The following is a 24242-nucleotide window of genomic DNA, read 5'->3' as shown; positions in this document are numbered from 1 at the left end:
GGAGAGGTCTGGGACTGGTGGTCACTGGCTTGCAAGGACCAGGCCCCAGCAGCCCAGTTTGGGCTGGGAGGGCGACTAGATACAACCCATCCCTCCCCCAAGCTCACGCGCTCTCCTCCCCTCCTTCCTCTCCTAGGAATCAGTCCAACGTGCGGCGCATGCACACGGCAGTGAGGCTGAACGAGGTCATTGTGAAGAAATCCCGGGATGCCAAGCTTGTTTTACTCAACATGCCGGGGCCTCCCCGCAATCGCAACGGCGACGAAAACTGTATCCTGGACTTAAAATTGGGGGGAAGAGGGAGGTGGATGTAAGGGAGCTTGGGTCCTAGACCTGGGATGGAAGAGCCGAGGCGGTCCTGCTTCGGGATCAGCACCTCGGACAGAGACGCGGGCGCAAGCGTTCCTGGCAGCCGAGTGCGGCTCCAATTCCGCCGGGAGGGACTGGGATCCGCTCTTTCTCCTTGACCGGCTCAGACATGGAGTTCCTCGAGGTCCTCACAGAGCACCTGGACCGGGTGATGCTGGTCCGCGGCGGCGGCCGCGAGGTCATCACCATCTACTCCTGAGAGCCAGGACCTGCCCCCCGGGCCCGAGCGCGCCCGGCCCGCGGCCCCAGAGCCCTCGCCGCGCCCCCCGCCGCTGTTACCGTTTACATACAGACCCTGTGCCCGTGCCCTGGACCCTTTCCCCGCTGCCTGAGGCCCGGAGACCACACCCGTCGGGGCTGACGGAGAGGGCGTCCCCCGCGCGGAGACCAGAGCCCCGAGCGCCCCGCGTTGGTCCATCGGTCTGCGCTGCCCTTTTTCTAAGCCCGGCCTCGCCCCGCCGGAGGAGACGCTGCAATAAAGGTGGAAAGGAGAGGAGAGAGGGCCTTGAGGGCCCCCAGGCAGTCTGCGCGCCCCCCCCCGTTCCCGCGCCCGCCGCTGTCCTCGCTCGGCGCTGCTCCGGGGCTGCTGCTCGGCTCCCGGCCGCCCGGAGGCGCGCGGGGAGGGAAGGCTGCGCTCGCCGACTCCGCCGCCCCTTCTCGCCGAGCCGCGGGGCGCTGGCCGGCCGAGCCTATATACATAGTGTACAGGAGACATCGCGTGTATTTTTAAAGTCCCCATATTTATGTAACTAGAAGCGCAACGGACTTCTCGCCACTGTGGAGCTCTTCCGCTGGGGGCGCCCGGGGGGCCCGGCGGCCTCGGAAAGCTGGGTTTTCCTTGAAGTCCGAGAGTTTGAGAACCAAAGTACTTTAGGCCCAGGCGGGGATCGTGGCCCTTGGTCCCTCGACACCGCCGCCCCACTCACGTCTCCTCGCCCTTTCCACGCGCCCTTGGCTTTCCACCCTATTCTCCAGTTCTTTCCGGAGAGGTAGATACGTGTCCAACTTTTTTTGGATTCTCCTCCCAGCGGTTGTGAGCTTCCACTGCGGCTGCAGTGACCCGCGCGCAACCTCTTCTCATCGGCTCTTATGCAAGTTGGGGCCAGGATAGAGGAGGGGCGCTGCTCAAGGGGGACACACCAAGAGAGGCCCGCGCCCCACCGAGGAAGCCCCGCCCCGGTGCCTTCGCTGGGGAGCAGGCGTCTCTCCTCAGTCGGCTTGTCGCCTGCTCCCCCTATTCCGTGGCTCCTCGCCAAAGACTGAAATCGTGGAGCTGGGGGGCGCACCTCCCCTATCTGGGACAGGTGAGGGAGGGAGGGAGCGATTCTGGCTTCAGGGCCGGACCCACTGGGAGACCCCAGCGCCGCCCCTGATATTCCCTGCCCTGTCGCCATGCGGCAGCTCAGGCCTCGGGGACCCTGCTTTCTCCGTGTTCTGGCGCCCAGCTTCGCTGCCTAGCAGCGGCCTCTAGCTCGGTCTCGCAGGTACTTGGGCCTAGGGGAGGGCTGGCGTCCCCACGCGCTTTGTTCTTAGCCTCTCTGCACCCTCCTCTAACTAGGACCCAAGGCCTTTGGCTTCCCCAACTCCAGTCCTTGGCGCTTCCGCTCCATCAGCCTGGCCGGAGGCGCCCTCTGTCCTTAGAGAAGGCGTTGGCTGGGTTCCCCTCCCCCAGGGCACGTTACTAAGGTGGACAGGCACTGCATGCTCGTTCCAGCGCCCTCTGGGCCTAGGTACAGTACCTTCAGCCCCGGGGCCCTTACCTGCGCACTTAGTTAGACATCCTGCCCATCTCCCAGGGTTGGAACCACTGGGTACTCCTGACCTCACCACCTCCTTTCCTTTGAGCCCAAGGCAGAGAGCTGGAGCTGGTGCCATCTAGACAGGGTCAGCTGTAGCTGGAGGTAGGTAGGTTTGGAGGTCTGCCCTGCCGGTTAGGCCAAAGCCCCTCTGAGATTTGATCAGGGGACTAGATAGGTTCTTCCAGGTACCAATCAGAAAGTTGGAGGCTTAAGACTCCAGCAACCTGCATCCTTCAAAGGACCTCCCTCCCTCAGTTGGGTCCCACCTTCAGGGGACCTTAGCATTCTGGGGCTGTATCAACACCAATTAGGGAACCAAAGTTGCACTATCTGGGCCGAGACTGTCTGGTTGGCAAGAGCAAAGTTTCCGTTGATGAAAAACATCCCACAACAAAAACCCAAGTTTTCTGTGCTATGTGTGCAATATTTGTTATGAATGTTACGTCATTCATCGAATTCTTTATAATCACTGTAGGTAGATGTTTCATGTCCATTCAAGTGACTTTTATTCTGAGTGCAATATTTCAATAGCCTTGTAGTGATAACTAGCGTTGCTTTTGTTTTAGACGATCTATGTGCAAGGCAATGCAATGAAGTTGAAAACCTTGTAAATAGGAGAGGTTGCAAACCAAATCAAGAGTATTTATTACTATTATTATTACTAGGCCTGCCTTTAATTTTCAGTGTTTCAGTATTCCGCATCCTGCCTCAGTATTGATCTTGTGTTCTTTGTGCCAATATGAAAAGGAGAGGGTTGGTTCTTTCCTTTATTGTTGAATGCTCCCATTTAATGCTTTATGGCTTTTACTGTATTAATTTTTTAGACTCACATCTGCACAAAATGCAATAAAAATAATTTTATTATACCCTTCATGACCTGAAGTATGCTGTCTGAACACTCCAGGGGGCCCTCCAGGAGGACCCCACACTGAATCAGAAATACTGACCTTCACTGACAGATGGGCTGATGCTCCAGGTGTGGCTGTCTCCTGTGTGTACTGCCAGCTCTGGAGCCGTCCTGGATAGCACTGCACTAATATCCTCTAAGAGACAGGCAGGTACTTATTAGGTGTCAGGCTGCACTGGCATTCCCTAGGAGGCAGTGGACACTTACTGGGGGAGGCTCAGTGCTGCTGGCACTTTGGTCCCTAACCCACTGGAGGCTTTGTGCCACTCAGTTTGCCACACCCAACTGTTCATTAAATGCTCTTTGAGGCTCCTTCAGGTTCTGTGTCCATGGATTCTGCCAACTCCCTGCACATTAGGTAGTCGAGAAGGTAGCAACTGAGACAAAATTTAAACAGGAGTGTGCCTTCCCTCCACCCCTGGCTGTCAGGCAGAAATGGCCTCCCCAGCCCTGTCTTCCTTTCCTACAATCAGAAGTCAAACCTGTGAACACATTGAACGTCTACCCGAAGCAGGATGTTGCACACAGCATTGCAATTAGCCAGGAGGCTTTTGCTCTGAATTGTTATTAGAGTTTCTAACTAGGTGAGCTGCATATAGAGAAGGTAGGGTTAAAAGAAGCTTTGAGGCCTGACCAAAGGTGGAGGACAAGAGGGGGCATACCTGAGTCCTTAAGTCAGGGACCCTCACCTTGGGATCCCACAAAGAGGTGCTGTAGATATTCACACCCAAGAAAGATGAACAAAGCTTTTACTTTTTTATTTTAATTAAAAAGTAATCATTATTAACAACACAAGAGTTCCAAAGAGGAAAAACAAAACAAAACAAAAAAACCCCCACTATATAACACAAACAGGTCAGAACATATAACGCTGCCATTTGGGGACCTTGAGTTTTGAAACCGTTGTTTGCTCAGCCATGGGCAGGGGACTCAGCTGAGGTTACCGCTCTCCCTGGCTCCTGCCAGAGGCCCTTGAGACTGTGATCCACAGAGCTTTAATGAGCATAATCTCTAGGGAAAGGGCAGCTTCCTGTGGCTCCATTTAGAGCGACAGCTCAGAGCCCTTTCTCTAACAATTTCACTCTGGCTTAAAAGTTACAAATAGCCACCTGTCTCAAGAACATGTCCAGCTACCGAAAGTCTGACATCAAAATGGTCCCTACCTCCCACTGCTCAGAAAACAGAAAAAGAGTCTGGATGAAAACAAGAGCCCGGGTTTTTGAGCCAAGAGCTCAAAACAAATCACTGAATAAATGGGTGTTCGTGGCCAGTGTCTCAGAACCAATTCTGTGGAACTGCCACTGGAGAGGGTGATGATGACAGAAATGGTAAGGGGGAAGAGTGGGGGTGCCCAGATTCACAGTTTGTGTTAAACTGCTGCTGACTGGAGCTGTTCAGTCCATTGGAGATCCTCTAATGAAATAACAAAAAAGAAAAACCATCCTGGCTCAGACAGAAAAGTTCCTTCTTCTGTGGCTGCCACGGCCATTCTTCAACAATCCAGAGACGCCGATTTCTGAATCCTTAAGCAGATCCTCCATACACACAGGATGGGGGCATGATGACATTGTGCCTGCCAAGCCCAGTCTGCTCCTCTGCAACCCAAGGCAAGAGCTGTAGGCAGGAGATCGAGCTCTGGTTGACGTGTGTGATGCTGGAAGCCTTGGTAGGCTCAAAACAAAAGAAGGTGGTGTCTACTGACATGACAAATATCATTCCAAACACAGCCAGTTGGGGATTGGCTTCTTCCTTTCCTCCCCCGAATCCAGCAGACAGAGGGACCAGAGAAACTCCATCAAATATAAACTGAGCCCAGATACCTATACAGCCCAAGTGACCCCAGATATATTTATTTTCTACAAAAGAACCAAAAAACGAAAACAGAAAAGGTACACCTTCAAATGCAATATAAACTCTGACTCCGTAAGGAATAATCAACACAGCCTTGGGCAGAAGAGAGAGCAGGTGGTAGAAACTTATGACATTTGATGTAGACCTGGAGAGCACAAAGAACATCCTCCAAACAATTCTATTTAGAACGCAATAAATGGGAGGAGGCCAGGGGATGAGGGGACTGGGAGCAGATGAACAACTTAGCCTCAGTAATGCCTCTGATAAGATCCCATGGGGGCCTGAGGCCGTCCCACCTGTGCTGTGGTCTGGCTAACCAGGTGGGAGAGAGCAGGGCCACTCTGGATCAGAGTGTCCAGAGCCTTCTGTACACTTGGATTGTCAAAGTTGATACCTGTGGAAGACACAGGCCTCTGGCTAGCTATGTTGCTAGCAGGTGCCAGGCGACTGGAAGACTGGCCAAAGAGGCCTTGGGAAGGAGCCCCAGGCCTGGGGCCCATGTTCCGAGCAGATCCTGCCTGTCCCAGAATGTTTGGAGGTTGACTGCCAGAGGCCTGTGATCTTTGCTGAGGCTGGCTGTTCGCTGCTGTGGAAAAACTCTGGTTCTGGGTGCTTCCGGCAGCAACTGAAGGGGATGCAGAGCTACTATTGGCCGCAACCGTGCCACTATTGAAGAGGCTGAGGATTTTGGCCTGAAGCTCTTGCTGGGAGGTGGGGGGTGCAGCTGGAGTGGGTGTAGCAGAAGGGAGCACTTGGCCACTCTGGAGTGGTTGGGAGCTTGGCTGTGTCTTCAGCGAGGCACCCGAGGTCGCCCCGAGTGGTTGGCGGGAAATCGGGCCTGGAAGACAGAAGAGGGAGGTATCTGGTTCAAAGTACCCCCCAAGGGCAGGAGGCCTAAGAGCCAAGGGAAGAACAACAATCACTGAGTCACATCAATCACATGGTATACAGACAATAACATCAATTTCCCAAAGGGGCCACTTCATGATATAGGCTGTGAAAACAGCCTAGTTCCCCCAGAGAACTGCTTAAAAAAAGAGTGGGGGGAGGCATCCATCTTGGTTCCCAGGGAGCTGGCAATACTAGCTCACCCATCACATTAACTACAGGGATCAGAGGTCAGTGCCCAAATCTTAAGTTATCGTTACCATTATATCAACATGGATGGCCCACAGGAGAACCCAAGGGATGGGCTCATTTCCCTTACCCACCCCAAAGAGCCCTGGGCCTGTCACCCTCCCAACAGAGCCTGGGGATTAAAGAAATGCAGAGTCAGAACTTCACCTCGGCCCTGCCACGTAGCTCACCAGGCAGAGAGTCGGTGCTGCTCCTCATAAGCCGCTCCTTCCGCTCTCGCAGGTAGTTGATAATCTTGTCAGTCTCTTCGGCAGTGAGGTACCTGTTGTCTGCCAACAGGTCGATGAGGCTCTGGATGGCGGGAGGGTGCCCCCCACGCGCCCCCTCCTCAGGGCCTCCTCGCTCTCTCTCCTGTAGGATGGCTTCATCGGCCATCTTGGCGGCCTGTCTGGCAATCTCTTCACGTTCCTTCTCCCGGCACTCGTTCTTGTAGCGCTCATAATTTCTGGCCACCAGCACCATGGCATCTGCCTGGGGCATGTTGCGATGCTCTGCAGGAGAAAATGACATGAGTTATTTTCTCCCATGACAAATTTTAGTGCCCACCTGCTGCACTCCACCAAACCTTTCCCAACCTCAAACCAGCAAGGAAACCATTTTGGTGACAAAAAGCCTTGAGATTGGGAGTGGGGTAGGGTGGGAAAGAAGATGAAGGTCAGGAAGAGAGGTAAATAGATAACTTTGGTGGGGAACCTGCACCTTTGTACAGAGCTGGTTCTTTGCGGGGAATTCCTAGATCACAGACTTCTGGTAAAAACCAAAGAAACATGACAGCCTCCCAGAGATTCCAACAGACCATGTGGGGAATAACCACAGGAGGCAGACCCAACAGTCTCTAGGCCAGCAGCAGGAGGTGAAAAAGCCCCTCTGTAAAGCTTGGCTCTCCACTGTGCTCCTCAGGACAGAGCTGGCCTACTGTTTTTGAATTCATCAGTTCAAAAGTCATGGATTAAGATCAAATTGTGACCCTAACTAACCTCCTTTCCTTACAATATGGGCAATATGTTTTACAGAGTGTTGAGAAGACTTCTCAGAACCTTATATAATTGTCCTTACACACTGTGAGGACTATTCCTCAGAAAGACAAATGACCCACTAGTGATTTTTATATATTCTATGATTTTAGATGTAACCAGTCACGCAAAGAGATCCTGAGTATGGTGTGAAAAGGAAAAGTCTGTGCTGTAAGGGCAACGAGCAGGGCATCATTTGGCTGAGTCTCAACACTCTGGGCTCAAAGTACTAAAAGCTACTTCAGGAAGGACTTGAAGGAATCTACCCTGGGCCTCGAAAGGGTCAGGGCCTCTTTCCTGTTCTCGCAGTCTGCTCACTTCTCCAGTGCTCTTACAAAGAATATCCCAACAGCCTGTTATATTCTCTGTCCCCCATTAGGAAGGTGGGTGATATGCTACACTATCACATTCAGTGTAGTATGCACTAGCAGTGTGCTGGAGTCAGATCTCTCTGGTGAGAACTAGTGTGCAATTCTTTCTAACCCTACCTTCTGTGACTTCATGTTGGTGGCTTGAAATGGCACATGGTAGAATATTTACACAATGGAAATCAGCAAATTTACAAATCTCTCTCCTTACTGCAGAAATGGTTGTTAAACATTTGCCGACACTCCAATGTATATACCTAATGGCCAAGTACAGTGTTATAGATAGCAAGCCCAGAACGGTACATGCCGAGAGAATATCAGACAAATAAATATGACTTTGCAAGTCTCCTCCAGTGTACTTAGAGAAGGGCGCTACCATATTTGAGCCAAGAAACATGAATCATTTACCCAAATCCTACTTCTTATGAGTAAGGCATAAACAAATTAATGGACTAGTGATTACCTCTGGGATTTTGACCCACTTGGGCCTCCATACCTTGTGGGGTTCCAAACATAATGTTGACTGTACAGGAGCGGTGAATCTGGTGTTGCTGGGTGATGACAATAGCAAAAGGAGATCCTCCTCTGCTAACATCCTCCAAGGCTTGTGATAGCGACACCTCTGTGTTGAGGAAAATCAAGTCCACTACCATGCCCAGGTCTCGCACCTTCCGCCCCACAGATTCAGCATAATCTCTGTAAAAAATAAACAGGATCCAGGTGAGCACTCCCTGACCAACTCCAAATGTACACGCTTGTGCCTCAGCTAGCTGCATGTGCTGCTATGGAGAACTCAAATCCTACACCACTCCCAGCTCCCTCTTCGGGCTCCAAGGACCTAGACCAATTCCCTTTCTTTATATCAGTTCAGAACAGTTGAACTTGCCGGAGGTCACACTAAAAGTTGCAGACAGCACAGTGTGTGATATCCAAGTCCTTCTCTTAATTCTCTAACCCAATGGCCCTTCTTTAACACCATCCTGCTGTCTAAAACTTGTGGCACTTATTTTTGGGAAGGCTGCATAACACAGTGGGAAAAGCATGGGCTTTTAATGCTAGAAAAATGGGTTTGGGTCCAGCCCTAACATTTATTTGCAAAGTTGTGAAGCTTTAAGCAAAAGTCCCTTTACCTCTTACAAATCTCAGTTTCTTTACCAGTTCATATGTCATTTCCTTGACCTTCCCTCCAATCTAAATTAGATCTGATATTCTCTTCTCATAGGACTCATCACCTATACATTTACTTTTGTCATCTGCCCAACTAAGGTATAAGCTCTGCAAGAGGAAAGAGCTGTGTGTGTTTGCTTATTAATATCCCCAGTCGCTAGCATATGCCATACATACAAAAAAACTGCTGAATGACTACACATGTAATATGATTACTGTGAGGACTAAAAATAATTTATGTGAAGCCCCAAGCGTGTAGTAGTACAAAGTAGGTGCTCAGAAAATGATAGCTATTATCATGTGTTCACAAAAAGCTCTCTACAGTTAAGGCAATGCCCTTGTCTATCTCTGGACAAGACAGCCCAAAGCCTGTGAATTCTGCCTGCTGCCTGGTGTCTCAACACCTATTTCCCTAGTCACTGCCTTAAAATTAGCTCTTTAACCCCAAACTGCTAGAAAATACATGAAGTTGTTTAATAACCACCTGGGGAAAGGAACATAGCTACTGACAAGCCTGTAAGCTGCTACACTCTCTTCTGCTTCTCTGCTATACCTCTTCAAGGAGAGAATGTAAAACAGAGGTGGAGTAAAATGGTTCTGTGAACTCCGGCTTGGCTAACATGGTTGTCTAACAGTTCTGCAAGGCCATGGCACTTCACAAAGAAGGCTTGGTTCTTGGCTGACAAATGCAGGTACATGTGCCTCCCAAAGTATTAGGGATTTGGGTTGTCCTATGAAGAGGGCATCTATTGCTTTGCTTGATCACCATCTACTCCCTCTCCCACTCTCAGTCTGCGTGGTTCCACAAGGCTAATCCCACCTCTAGCTCTAGCGATGGGCATATGATGTAGTACTGGCCAATCAGAGCATTCCCACCCCCGGTCAAAGTGAGAAGTTCAGGGATGGGAAAGTAAGCCAGGTCAGTCCAATGAGAAACAATTCCAGGACTTTAGGTAGAAGCACTGGGAAAGAGAAGCTCTCTTTCCACTGCGTTTGCTAAGCTAAGAAGACACATGTCTGGGGCCAGTGCCACTCTGTCTTTCCAAGTAGAAAACCTGTCTGAGAATGAAGGCAACACTAAGGAAAGCAGTTCTGAATGACCAATACAGAGACATGATGACATGGTTTGACCCTGAATGTGGCCAAGCCTGAACTTCCCAGTTAAGCAAACTAAAAATATCCCTTTTGGGCTTAAGCCAGTTTGAATTGTGTTTTCTGTTGCCTACAAATGAAAGAACTCTGGCTAACAAAGCATAGCAAATGCCAGGATACACAGCCCAACTTCAGTGTGTAGAGCTGCCAAGCAGGGGCCTGATTTTCTCTTCTGACCCTTCTCCTTACTGGGAAGAAATATTCAAAGGGTTCTTACTTAGTCTGCTTGTTGACTACAATCACAGAACAATCGACAGGCCTCTCAGCATCAAAGCGTCTCTGGATTTCCTCAAAATATTGACGATACAGCTCTTCTCTACGCCGTTCCTCACGTTTCAAACGCTCTGCAAGATACCACCAGGGGAAACTGAAGTAAGGGCTGTGCCTTTCTTTTTGGCAGCTGACTAGTTCATGGATCTGAACCCATGACCTTGGTGTTACAAGGATTACAAGAATGCACTCTAACCATCTGAGCTAACTGGCCAGCCCAACCGTGCCTTTCTGTAAAAACAAGTTACAGACTTTATTTTGAATCCTGAACTACTTGTAGGCAAAGGTCATAACACACAAATACTCTTTGAATTAATCCTCTAGTCTACCTCCCCAAAATAACCAGTATTACTTTTACTATTATAAATTGATCAAAATGGAATGGTTGGATTAAAGGACATGACTATTTTAATGCTTCATCTGATATACACTGTCAAACTGCCTTCTAGAAAGTTTGGAAAGGCTGTTAATAATTTATATTTCCACAGAGGTGTATCATTTAGTGCCTGTTTCTCCACACCTTGGTCAACATTGGGTATTGTCATTCTTTTTAATTTCAGCCAACGTGAAAATGGTATTTCTTGATTATTCTAGTTTGCATTTTTGCAGATTTTTTTGGGGGAAAAAATAAAGTAATAAAGTTTTGTAACAAATTAAAAATGAGGTTCTTAAACATCTCAACTTGGCCAGGTATGAAACAATTTAAAAATCTTTAAAAATGTATTGAGAAAGACCAGGCTTTTAAAAAACATGCTTTTCTTTACCTAAAAAAGAGACACTGTTAGGTAAAAATTAAAAACAAACAAATGAGCAAAAAACCCATGTAGCCATAGTTATCTGGTCAATGGGCAAAAAGCATGCACTTTACATCTTCATCTCCAATCTTTTGTTCATTTCTTATCGTTGGAATTTCATATTTATTTCTTGTTGAATGACTAAACCAGATGATGGTACCAATTTGCATTTTATTTTATTTTTTGGGTGGCTGGCCAGTACAGGGATATGAACCCTTGATTTTGATGTTATAACACTGCGCTCTAACCGGCAGCCTCTCAAATTTGCATTTTACCTCTCAAATTTGCATTTTAAAAATTATTTTTAAGTGGAACGTCCTCTACACATTCATAGGCTATTTTCTTATTTTAATGAAGTGCCTAGCCAAGTCATTAGTCCCTTTTCAGTTGACGTACTGGTTATTTGTTTCCTTTTTCTTTTATAAAGTGTTCTACTCGTAATAGGAATAGACTGTTTCTGCTACTGTACCTTTTGCACGAGACTGACTTTCTGGGCCTGGAGGACCTCGTCCATCAAAGCTATCTCTGTAACGGTCAAAGTAAGAGTCATCCTTTCTCCTGTAATAGTCATCCATTCGCAGGTATCGGTCATAAGAACCTTCTCTTCTGAAAAGTTAAGTAAATTTTCACCAAGTTAAAAACTCTGTCTTGTCCTGCCAACATCAGATATAGAGAATTCTTCAAGACCCACTCCCCTCTGAGGACGTAAGCATAGTAAAGCATAGGACTTTGGGATTAGACAAATAAGGTCTGTATCTGGGACTCACTGTTTATTAGCTCCGTGGCTATGACTGAGTTAACCTGTCTCACAAAATGAAAGGGGGATGAACAGAGATGATATACAGAAAGCACTCAGCATAGTAATAAATGTAAAATAACTGGTAGTAATTTTTGATATTAGGTTTTGAGGAATCATTCCGTCCTGTCCTCCAATTTCCCTTCCCTGTGCTTTTTAAAAATTGTAGTAAAAAATATATATAATAATTTGTCGTTTTAACTATTTTTATGTGTACAATTCAGTGGCATTACATTCACAATGTTGTATAATCATCATCATCATTGATTTCCAAAATTTTTCATCGCCTCAAACAGAAACTCTGTATTTATGGAGCAATAACTTCCTTTTTCCCCCTCTCTCCAGCTCTTGGTAACCTCTAATTGACTTTCTGTCTCTATGAATTTGCATAATATTTCACATAAGTGGAATCATATGATATTTGTCTTTTCTGTCTGACTTATTTCACTTTGCATAATGTTTTCAAGGTTCATCCATGTTGTAACATATATCAGAACTTCATTCCATTTTACGGCAGAATAATCCATTGTATAAATATACCACATTTTATTTTATTTTTTTGTTTTATTATATCTGAACCCTTGATATATCACATTTAAAAAAATTCATCTGCTGATGGACGTTTGAATTGTTTCCACCTTTTGGGCTATGGTGAATAGTTCTACTATGCACATTCATGTACAACTATCCTAGTACCCCTTTTCAATTCTCCTGAATATACTCAGGAGTGGATTGATGGATTTTATGGTAATTCTATGTTTAGCTTTTTGAGGAACGCCAAACTGTTTTCCACAGTGGCTATACCATTTTACATTCCCACCAGCAATACAAGAGGGTTCCAATTTCTCCACACCTTGCCAACACTAGTTATTTTCTGTGTTTTCTAAAAATTTTTTATAGACATCCTAGTAGGTGTGAAATGTTATCTCATTGTGGCTTTCATTTGCATTCCCTACCAACTAATGATGTCAAGCATCTTTTCATGTATTTATTGTTTATTTGTGTATCTCTCTCTGTTTTGCACTGCCAACACAATTTGTACTCCATCTTTTTCCATTTGCACAATGTTGACTTTCATAGGCCACAGGGAGAGACCCAGATTCATTCACTAAGTATAATTCATCAACTATTCACATATTCAGCAAAATTTACCGAGCAGCACATCTACCACTTGATAGACATTGGAAATACAAGGCTGATAAAGTCACTGCCTTTACAGAGCTTTCAATTAGTTCAGCAGAACAGACATAAAAATGAGTGTTGCAAAAAAGAAAGAGAATGGCTGTGTAAGTACCTGTACACAGGATCTCGGGAGTCTCTCATGTCTCTATATCTGTCGTAAACAGGGTCCCGATGATCTCTAAAATCCCTAGAGTCTCTTAGATCACGGAAGTCTCTAAAATCCCTCATGTCCCGAGCATCACGCATACTTCTGCTGTCTCTGTGATCCCGAATGTCTCTGCTCTCTCTGTGGTCCCGCAAGTCTCGGGGGTCTCGAATGTCTCTGCTATCCCGGGAATCCCGGCCATTTCTGCCATCCCTGGGCTCTCTCCTTGGACTTCCTCGAATTGGGGATCGATCACGCCTTGTATCTCGACTGTCTCCAAAGCCATATGGATCCCTGTGGGAGGTACCAAAAAAATGCTAAGATAAAGAAATTGAAGGTAGCCAACCCTTCAGCTCTTTATAGGAGAAAGCCCCCACCCTCCAAGCATTTTCCGCTAATAAAACACAACAGCCAAACAGTGAGAACATGACTCAAATTTTAAGAACAGTCATCCAGGTGGTCAGTAAATAAAGCCTAGTAGGTTCTAGATTCTCAAAAGGTTAGGACGTCAAAGGAAGAATGCATTGACTTAAAGCCAAAAGTTTTGACTGGGGCAACAGTATTCATCAGGTTTCAGGGTGTCATCTGGAATTACTTAAGCAGTTATTATAACTGTCATCTCAATTTCAACAGGTTCTCAAAGTGCAAAGTGTCTTTCCCCTAGAACCTATTTTCTCCTACCAGACTTGTTTTAAAGAGACTTTACAAGGGGGAAAAAGTTGTGGGACATAGTAAGGGGCAAGACTCAAGAAAAAAAAAGCAAATGGTACACTCTCATACAATCAGTCCCATTCCCGATTTTTTCAACTTCTGACAAAAATCATCTTCCCAATCACCAAAGTTTAAATTCTTGGAAGTTAACTTTGATTCTTTTTCCCCTGTCCCTATTAAGTCATTTGAATCTTGTGTTTTTTTCTTTCCATTCCCACTGGATTTACAAGTCTAATCCAAGCCTTTAATTTCTATGCTGGCACCAACAAGAATCTTCAAAAAACAAAATCAAAACAACTTTCTGTATTTCAATTCATTCAACACATAAATAAATACCAGATTAACCATCCTAACATGCAAATTTCTACTCATTACCAATTGGCTGTCATGCCTTTGGGCACCCTTCTATAATAAATCTGGCCCCTGTCTAACTATTATCTCCTCTCCATTTCCTGATTCAACTTCCTGTTTTCTACTTAAGGTGTTCTTACGACTTAACTCACATGACATATATGTCTCAATGTTCCTGTTCATATGGTTTCTCTACTTACAATATTCTTCCTGCACTAATCCAAGTACCACCCAATTATCACAGGCAATTCCATGTCCCATGTTTTCCAAGAAACCTTCTCTACCCTTCCTAGTAACTACTGATCTGTCCTTCCACTCAACTTTTAGAGCACTTTCTATCTCTATTACTCATCTTGATCTGGTATCTATCTTTCTATGACAATGTGTTATGTCTGATCCACTTTAAGGATAACCTCCTCTGTAAAACCTGCCCTGAACTCTTGATCTTCCTCAGCAAATATGCTCTTCCTCCAGTCCTCCCATCTCAGTAAATGGCACATCCACCTACTTGGTTGCTCAAGCCAGGAAACAGGATGTCATCCTTTAAAGCCTCTTCCATATTCCCAACCACATTTCCAAATTCTGTTCATTCTTTCTCTAAAACGGATATCAGTTGTGCCCATTTTTCTTTACCTCCATTGGTGCCACTGAAGGCCAACCCATAATCATCTCACCCCAAACTACAGCAAGAGCTTTCTAAGGTAGTCTCAGCATTCCTGCTCTTGCCTCTTTTCTTTCTCCAGAAAGAACACTCTAGAGTAATCTTTTAAATGGGTAAAATCCTTCACTAGTTTCCCTCAGTATTAAGAATTCCATCTAAAATCGCTACCAAGGCTTGGAAGGTCCTCCATGATACTGACTCCTGTCTTCAATCTCATCACACCCTCTTCCCTAGTTCACCACTCTCCTGTTATTCTGGCCTTTCAGCTTAATTAGCCAAGGTCTTTCCTGATCCTTTTACGGGAGCAGCAGGAACAGACCCACACTTAGTTTCAAGCCCTCAGCATATAAATATCCCTCTTCCTGATTCTGTTAGTTAAAAAGTCTACCTCTGTCCCTAAATCGTCCCACAGCACTTTGTTCTTACTTATGTCATTTATCACAAATTGACATTACATATTTATTTACTTGTTTAATATCCGTCTGCCCTACTAGACCACAAGCTCCACAAGGACAAGGACTGTACCAGTTTGATTCTGCACTATAAACCCACTATGTATAGTAGAAGAATGTCTGACACATAGTAGATGCTCTATAAATATGTTGAGTGAATCTTGCTCCTGCCCATACTTCTATTACTGTACTTATCACACAGTTGAGTAATTGTTTACATGGCTTCCCTACAAAATAATAAGCTCTCATGAAGGCTTTGTACCCCTAAGACACAGCACAGAGTTCAGTAAATGTTTAATGAATTGAACTATCCTACTTAAACTGCAAATCTCTCAAGAGTGGTCACCATGTTTTGTTTATATTTTTGTCACCTACCATGATTACACATACTAGGTGTTCAACACAACCCCATCCGCTTGGCAGAAAACCTCAATTTCACTTCCTTCACATGGGAATGGCAAAAACAATTTAAGTGCCAATTTTGCTATTATGAAAAGTCCTTGTCATATATTTAAGGTTCACTAGAAATCTTGCTCTGTGAGAGCACACATATGGCAGACCAGGGAATTTAAACAAAAACAGTGAAACATTATTTTTCTTATTAGGAAAAAATGCAGACTAATCAAGATTCTTACTTTGACTTTTTCTATTATGTCACATAATCCTCCTAACGTGTAACATCTGATGGAGTATATAATGTGGGCAAACAGGATCCAATTGGAAGGGACAACTGAAAGTATTTTTGGATTATTAAAGATCAGCGGATAAACCTGCCTTGGGGAGCAGTTAGAAGTAGTCATTAGAGGTGGAATCAGATTTCAAGTGTTCTTGGCAATCAGGGCTGAGATATCATGAACCTGACAGACCACAGACCACACACAAAGCCTTGGGCTGGTAGAAATGGGGGTGGAGATGTGGATAAGAACACAATGTCACAGCATGTTATTCACAACCTTAGACAATTATAAATGCAGTATTTGGTTATTCTTTTGAATCCATTGAAAAAACCTTACTTACCTGTCAGAGTCCATCCCTGCAGGTTGAATATTACCCTAAATTCACAAAGTCTGGGTTCAGGGTTCCAGTTTGAGATGGCGAGCCCCACCCCTTCCCTCAAAGTATCTAAAGTCCATGTGCAACAAAACTAATTCCCTCTCCATTGCCTTTTGGGTAAAAAAATGTAAAAGAGGAATTCACAAGGGAAAAAAAACCAAAGGCATGGTAGAAGTAGGAAAAGAGAAGAAAATTCTCTAAAATGAAAAAGCAAAGCTTTTTTCCTTTCTCCAAAAGGTGAACACTATGGCAGACTGCTGTTCTTCTGGAGACAAGAACAAAACAAAAAACCCTTTAAGGTCACTTTAGGACCCAAAGAACTCCTCAGAACAAAAGGGCTCCTACTGCTGGCCCCAACATCTTTCTCAAAACAAGAACACAGCTAACAAAACAGTGGTACGGTGTGCAGAATTCAGAGTGCAGAGACAACAGCCTCCTGTATCAGATGCTTGACCTCATACAAGTGGGTTAGAAGCAGGATTCTGGAACATAATAAGGTTCACAATATCATCCCATGGCACCAGAGGATTTTTGCTAAAGGAAACCAAATAGAGCATACCCTCAGGTACCAACCACATCATTAGAGACTAAAAACTGAACAGTGGTTAAATAAATTTTAACACTCGAGTCCACAAACTGAAGGCAGGTGGCAAACACAATTAAAATTCTGCTGTAAATTCCTCATCAATTCAGCAGGGGAAAAAAAAAAGGCAAATGCTCTTTGCCTTGAGGGAAATTTAGTCACATCTTTGGGAAACATTTAAGAGGTAAGGGAAGGATGGATGAAGGTGAAAACCATGGCTCCGATGGCAAGTGATGTGCTTCTGGCGGAAATGCTTCTTTTCCTGGGGACTGAAGGAATGTGTAGACTAGACATTTGAGAGCCTACAGAGTAAGAACTGACAGATGATCATCCTGGAAGACTCTGATGAACTTTGAGCTTCTTTTCAGCAATAGACTGAAACCTCAGGTCTGGGATGATGTTCTTTGGTCTTGGCTATACGGAAGTTCAGGGAGGAAGGCCCCTGTCCTTTTCTTTCTTTTCTTCAGAGGTATCTCCTATCGCTTCTCGGCCTTTTGGCTAAGATCAAGTGCAGAGGTATCTTCTTTCTTCCTTTCTGTTCACTAGAACATTTTCCTTGGGAGGGCCTTTTTTTGACCCAGAAAAAAATGCTTCATCAGCTCTTAAAACTTCTGTCCGCAAATATCACTGTGTAAATGGCTGGCTTCTGTGTGATGTTGATCCCCCACTCCATGCTACTGTCAGAAATAGAGACAACAGATTTGTGCAGAACTTTGCCATTAGGTGCAGGTAGGATATGGGGTACAATAAGATATCATACCTCAAAGATCCAAATTTTACAAGTACCCAAGCTTCTTCCTAGGAAGCATGCTGATGATTTTCTCAAGCACAAATATGACTTTTCTGTTGGTAGAGGTGGCACTTGCTGAGAACTGATGACTCTTCTTCAAGTGTTAGTGCACAGGTAATCACAGCCTGGAATCTTTAACTGTGAGGCAAACCTAGAGCTAGGGCTGTCTCACATCCAAAGAGCAAGCAGTAATCAAAGGAATTAAGGCCCTGTGGTAAGCAGAAAGCATCTCAGGTCATATAGAAAACTGTCTACAGCCAGGTTATTTCTGATGAGCCAACCCCTAATGACTTTCAACAAGAGGTATGAGAATTAATATACTTCACAAATATAGGGGGAAGATCGTCTGCAGAGCTTTGATGTAGACAAGCTAATTCTATTTGTTCTTCATTAGGTCATACAGGAAGGTTTAGGAATTACAGTCTTACGGAGGCCACATGTGCACAAGGGTATGTTCCAAGACCTGGATGGTCAAGGTGTTGGGCTGAAGAAGGTAACTAAGAATATCTAAGGCACAACCAGAGTCATGATACAGTCTTTGAAGGACTAATGCCTACTATCAACTTGAATGGTAACTATATGCAATGTACTCAAAGAAGTCCAGTGAAGTGGTCCAAGGGTTAAATAGTAAGAATCCAGGCTGATATGTGATACAGAGTGGGAAACTCTCATGCAGAGTATTGTGCTTGGCTGGGCCAATACTGTCAGAATTACACACTGATAGATGGAGTCATTAGGGAGGCACATTACTGAACAGAGAGCAAAGCCAGCAGAACTGTGGTACAGAGATATATGAAGAGGTGTTAATCCTGTGAAAACTCCCAAAGATACCTAGGTGTATTGACACTCAAGGTTAAAGTCCAGTAAAACAAGGTGTTACAAAGGTCTTGCCAGCATGCTTAAAAACAATTTTCTTATTAAAAGTAGAAAGTACTTAAGATGTAGAAGTACAACTTAAGGAAATATTTGCTATAGGTACAGTGTTTTTTTTTTTCCCTGTGAATGATGCAATCCTTATGGCTGGAGGCACATAAAATGATTAGGGCTACCAAATGAAGAAAGTTGTTTTTGTCAAAAAAAACTGGTACATTTGGAATTACCTCAAGGCTTTGACTAGAAGCATTCACCCAAAGAGTTACTCAGTGATCACTGTCAGAGAAATGATTAGCACCTTCCAGGTTAACCACTCACCCATCCTGCTTACTCACTGCACTTTATTTATGCCCTACTGGTATATCTTAAGAGATAATGCATAATTGGGACAAGAATCAAAATATTAATGCTCTACTTTGAATACCATGTTCAACTTGTCTAGCTTGGGGTATTTTTTTAAAGACAAAAAGTTGGGGGCTGGCCTGTGGCTCAATTGGGAGAGTGTGGTGCTGACACCACCAAATCAAGGGTTAAGATCCCCTTACCAGTCATCTTTAAAAAAAAAAAAAAAAAAAGTTGGCATTCTCTGCTCAAGTTTTACATGGGGCTCAGAGCAGACTTTACTAAATGTGACCATTCTTCTTCCCTGAAGCAAATAAACTTGACTGTATGGAACTACATCATGTTAAATAACATGCTGAGGTACCCAGTTAGGAACTTATCACCAAATGGAAGACTGATTGTTAAAAGGAATCTGAATTAGCCTAGCTGTCCCTCCTGTTGACTGTAAAAAAGCACAAAGCCACTACTCTATCCACACCTCAAACAACCTCATTTTAGAATTTATATCTGAGGAAGGTGATATTTTAAAAGGTATATAAAGGTGACTTGTATATTTACATTTACATATCTGGTAAGGAGCTCATTTTAAAAGGCCCTTTTCCAATGTCGTTTGTATGTTTTTTTTTTTGGGGGGGGTGGGTAATTAAAAAAGGAAGAAAAAGCATAAAGCTATTTCTTCCCTTACAGATGAAATTATGGAGTTGCATTTTGGGTTGGGATGAAATTAATCTTTTTAATTTAATGCTCCGGCAATGGCTATATTGGATTCCAACCAGGGGAGCTTGTTATTTCCCCAACACACTGCAACGTTTGTTGAATATCGACAGTCTACAATCAAATGGAAACGTTAAAAGTATTTGGTTAAGTATCATTAATAGGATGATATAAAATAGCCTTCTCAATCCATAATAGAAACAGGAACTACTCTTTATTCTTCAATGTGCCCTGTTTTTGTTTTTCCTGCAGAAACACACAGACAACATTATGAAGAGATCACAAGCCTCATGTAGACAACAGAGACAGGCAGAATTTTACTAGTGGAGTCAATGTCTTTATAGTTACAAGTTCTATACTCCTTCTGGTAAGCCACCTAGTCCAGAAACATACACATTAGAGCTCTTTGGAAAGTAGACACACACTATATCTCCTTTCAAGCCATTTAGCTTTCAACGGGAGCCCCATATTTCTATTAGATGCAAACTTTTAGCCACCTGTATTCCGTGTTTATTGGGCAATGAGGAGCAATACAGATGGGCCTACCCAACATCTGCAGCAAGGTTAGATGCAACCCATTGGAAGCAGATATTATATGAAACTGCTGACGTTCTGCAGGATTTGTTTATGTTCTTCATGATACTCACACATACACACAAATCAACCAACATAGTATTTACCTGCAAGCTGCAGGCATTCCTTATGGTGTGAAAACTGACAGAATACCAACGTATATGCCTGATTTCTGCAGTGAAACCAATGGATGGCCAGGGCATCCACCCGACAGTTGTGGTATAGCTGTAGTTGTGAAGTTAGATTCGACTCATCTGCACAGGCAGATGAGACAAAGAAGCCAACTGAAAGCAGCACTACCTTGCCCCTAGGGTCTCCTTGAACTCCACAGTGTAGACATGCAATCTGTTCCTGGTAACTAGAACATACCCTCCTTTCACACCCAAGTAGGTATATATGTAAAACATATAGCAGTCATTCTTTCCTATAAGTAACAAAATATAGGTGTTTTTGCCCCAAAGTAGTACAGCTATGTTACGTGTAAGTGCTCAGCTGGCTATATCCCCAGGTGACCTGCGAAGCTACTATTACAGACTAGGATTCACTGTATTCAGCAATCTTCAGTTTCACTGTAGGAAATGTAGTTTACTGTGGTATGTAGTTTCTGTGGAAAATTGGCATTTTTACTTAAGGGCAAAGGCAAAATCCATATTGAATATCCAGTCAGGCCTTGAAGAGACATCAGATATGAAATATATCATATCTGTCTACATTCCACACAGAACTGCATACAATGCATCCGCTTGTGTGCTGCTATGGGGCCAGAAAGTCTGGATACAATACACTCATCTTTGGTATAAATGGTAACATTAATAAAGCTCTTCTTTCAGAGAAAGAACCAATTTAATGCACATCTTGAGGGTACACACAAGGACTATCTCTTTTGTATATACTGGAAGTAAGAATATATTAGGAAAATCCTATTTCCAGCAAAGCTAAGAAAAAGGGAGACTTTTGAGAGGTGGAGTGTTTTTGCCCTTTTTATTTCCCCTCAAACAGGTAACCCAAGCAAGCGAGCAAACAGGGGATCTGCAGCACAGGCACAGCAACAATCTCTCAAGCAGCACTTTCCGTAAACCTGGGTTAACATCTGGACCGGCAGCCATTTGGAATGAAGAGTCGAATCTCTGCTGCCTGCTGCAGTGCAGCACGGCACACACCAGTGACCATGGGGCACTCCTCCTGCTCTGGAGGTTCCCATTGACACGTGAGCTGGGGACAGACAGAGGTTTTTCCTCTTCCAATTGCCTGCAACTCATGTTGCAAGCTGAACTTGCTGGGTTTGCCACCGAAAACACAAAGCTTCCTCTGCATCTCCTGGTGTTTGTTTAAAACAAGCAGCAAGGCCCTTCACACAAGGTTCATGTTCTTATTGTTTGCTTGAGCGTTTCTGATTTGTTGGGGGGGGAGAAAAGACCCTTGATGTATGAAGTTGGGCTTAACTCCCCAGAGCCCAACTCTCCCAAGGTAACTCACTGCTTCAGGGTACTTTACCTTCGTGTGGGGCTGGGTCTTGATGGAGCCGTATTCATATTTCTTCTTTCCGCTGCCTTATTAATATCTGAAAAGAATAATCAACCCATCTGTTCAATGCTATGGAATAAAAACAAGATCATCAGCACATTTCAAATGAAAGCAACAACACAAAAACTACAAAGACAACCAGATGCTGTAAGAAAATCCATTCAGCAGAGACACACTGTCACTTGACAATTTTTATTATTAAGTTAAGGCAGTACATTGTCATGACTTGGAAAGGAATGTCCCTCAGTTTTCTAGCTAACACATAATTTGTATAAAACAGATCATGTCAATGCTTTAACACCCTGCCAAGCCCTAAACCTAACACTCCCCCCTCCAAAGGGGTAGGGTAGGTTGTTTCTAAACTCTTGGAGAGCAAAGTGTAAGATTTTTTTTGCAGGGAGGAAAGTAGGGAAAAGATAAGGAGACCCCCCCCCCCCAAAAAAAAAGAGAGAGCAAAGGCAAATAATTCTATTTTATGTTATGAAGAAACAATAGCTGGAATCCACTGTCTTAAAACTTCCAATATTCCATTAAGCAGGACCTCCTTTCAGTGTGCCTTGTGCTGCATTCCACTGAATAGAATCTTCCAGGATGAGATGCAGGAAAGAAAATTAATTTATTTTTTACAAATGAAAAATATGATCTGTTAACATCTACAACTTTCATACATAAGCACCTAAGAATAAGAATTGGCATTTGGTATAGCAGGGTTAGGCAATAAAACATTCTTCATAAGAAGTTTTCATTAGAGAAGTCTGGCATATACGACTAGATAAGGGAGAATGGTGGAATTGCACAAGCTTATAGAAAAGCCAATTTGTGTGGTTAAAACCTGCTTTGCTAAAAGTAAAACATACCTGCTTAACAAAAATTGAAGTGAATGATAAAAACACCAGGTATGAGTACTAAGAATTGATGAGGTATCTAAAGAAATATACCAATCTATGTCCCAAAATAACACCTGACAATTTTTATACGACAAAGATAAATGTATCAAATATTTCATACTTCAGATAAGTAGAGAAATAAAACTGCTTTCTGCTGCAGTGTAGTTTTGTTCCCCTTGTTCCATATTAAGGAATTAATAGCATAACTAATGACATCAAATGGTATTAAGTACTCACATAATTAGACTGCTTTAAAACAGTAATTACGCATTTAAAAAATCCCTACCAGATTTCTCTCACGTGAAAGACCACAGTAATAACAAGAAACTTAGAGGTCTGGTACAGACTTTAACCTGCTAATGTTGCCAACTTTTGAGTCCCTGTTCAAGTGAGAATGATCTTCAATTCCATTTAAATCAGAAGTCTCTATTATGCCTAGGAGAAGAGTGGCTTTTGACAACACTGAAGATAACATAAATCTAAACAGTCAGAGAAGTATATGCTACCTAAATTGCTTCTTACCTTTTCAATTTAGCAGACACAGGATATAATCCTGCTATTTAAAAAAATCCAGGAAATATTTTTTATATAAGACCTTGGCTAGTAATATCTGACCATAGCTATTGTAATGCACTTGGCTCTTTCACAATTTACAACCCTTAAAGTTCACAAATGCCTGAATTATATATCATAAATAGCAGGCTTTGTAGGGAATATCTAATTCTTTTACATGTAATTGTGAAGAATATCAGTTCAGGTTTAGAAGGGCTTACTGAACTAGTCATCTCACTTTTTACCACTTTCTAGTATAGGGTGGCTATGAATCGTAGAGAAATGTGATGTCTTTAATTATTTAAGTAGTTTTCAAATTATCTCTGGAACACACTATGTATGTGTACATAGATTTCTTTTAAAGAAGTACCATATCTTCTGTAGGATTCCATATATTATTAAATGGTCTTGTGAATAATGAAAACTCATCTAAACATTGACTAGACCCGGCAAACATTTAGGTGAGAATACAGAACATATGGTACCTACAATAAGTTTCTATTAATGTTATAATTTGCCCTCCACATACAAGAGGAATATTTACACTGTATAATTACATCCAGTTCTGTGAGTGCCTACATATAGGACCAGGGAGAGCAAAGTCATCATGTATGATATACCTTTGGGGCAAAACTGGTTCTAGTTAGAATGAAGGAGGTAAATATTTTACTTTGAAGTTGGTGAAAATATTTTGCAATTATCTGAAAGATTTTAAGAACATTAAAGATTATATGATTGTAACTTGCCTCCTAGTATCTATTTTCATTGAGTAGTCCAAAGCAAATATATTTGGATGGCATGGCTTATGTTTCTTCTGCAAAAAAGAGAACTTGCAGACTAGTTTTTCAACTTTAGGGGTTAGCATGGTTTTAGTACACTATGTTGTTCACCTCTATTTAAGAGTTCCTTAAACTTCTATCTTGGCAGAGATATGGAGAAAATAAGATCTGGAAATTTTTGATAGAGTCTCATTTATATCCAAGAGGATTGCTCAGGTTAGGGTAGGGGAGTTTTCAGTGAGAGTTGTAAAAACACAACCATCAACATTGCCACCAATCCCCATATACAAAAAAATCCTAACACATGTGCCACAGAACTTCTGGAAAACCTATGAGTTCAGAAATGCAGAAGAATTGAAAAGCTACCAAAAGTACAAATAACGGGATCTAAGATGGCGACGGGTCTGGAGCGGCCGTGACAGGAGACAGCGCGATCCTGTGAGCTGT

The 24242-nt window shown here is 43.6% G+C and overlaps 2 protein-coding genes across 3 annotated transcripts in view; one reads left to right on the top strand and one right to left on the bottom strand.

Annotated features, from left to right (window-relative positions):
* Nucleotides 1-1503, top strand: part of SLC12A5 (solute carrier family 12 (potassium/chloride transporter), member 5) — a 36017-nt gene extending 34514 nt beyond the window's left edge. For both annotated transcript variants that reach the window (XM_008571578.1, XM_008571579.1), the window contains exons 25-26: nt 137-270; nt 477-1503. In XM_008571578.1, coding sequence (XP_008569800.1) covers nt 137-270; nt 477-568 — 226 coding nt within the window. In that variant the 3' untranslated portion in view covers nt 569-1503. The remainder of the gene's footprint in view (nt 1-136; nt 271-476) is intronic.
* A 2309-nt stretch (nt 1504-3812) lies between these two features.
* NCOA5 (nuclear receptor coactivator 5) overlaps nt 3813-24242 on the bottom strand; it is a 34063-nt gene continuing 13633 nt past the window's right edge. Inside the window, exons 2-8 of the mRNA XM_008571577.1 lie at nt 21548-21614; nt 12918-13244; nt 11297-11433; nt 9981-10107; nt 7941-8140; nt 6234-6554; nt 3813-5764 (exon numbers count right to left, since the gene is read on the bottom strand). Coding sequence (XP_008569799.1) covers nt 5175-5764; nt 6234-6554; nt 7941-8140; nt 9981-10107; nt 11297-11433; nt 12918-13244; nt 21548-21585 — 1740 coding nt within the window. The 5' untranslated portion in view covers nt 21586-21614 and the 3' untranslated portion in view covers nt 3813-5174. The remainder of the gene's footprint in view (nt 5765-6233; nt 6555-7940; nt 8141-9980; nt 10108-11296; nt 11434-12917; nt 13245-21547; nt 21615-24242) is intronic.

Source organism: Galeopterus variegatus, unplaced genomic scaffold (assembly GCF_000696425.1).
Source record: "Galeopterus variegatus unplaced genomic scaffold, G_variegatus-3.0.2 Scaffold706, whole genome shotgun sequence".
In the NCBI taxonomy this organism is placed as follows: domain Eukaryota; kingdom Metazoa; phylum Chordata; class Mammalia; order Dermoptera; family Cynocephalidae; genus Galeopterus; species Galeopterus variegatus.
The sequence above is the reverse complement of the archived record's forward strand: the minus strand, read 5'-3'. Positions and strand labels throughout refer to the sequence as shown.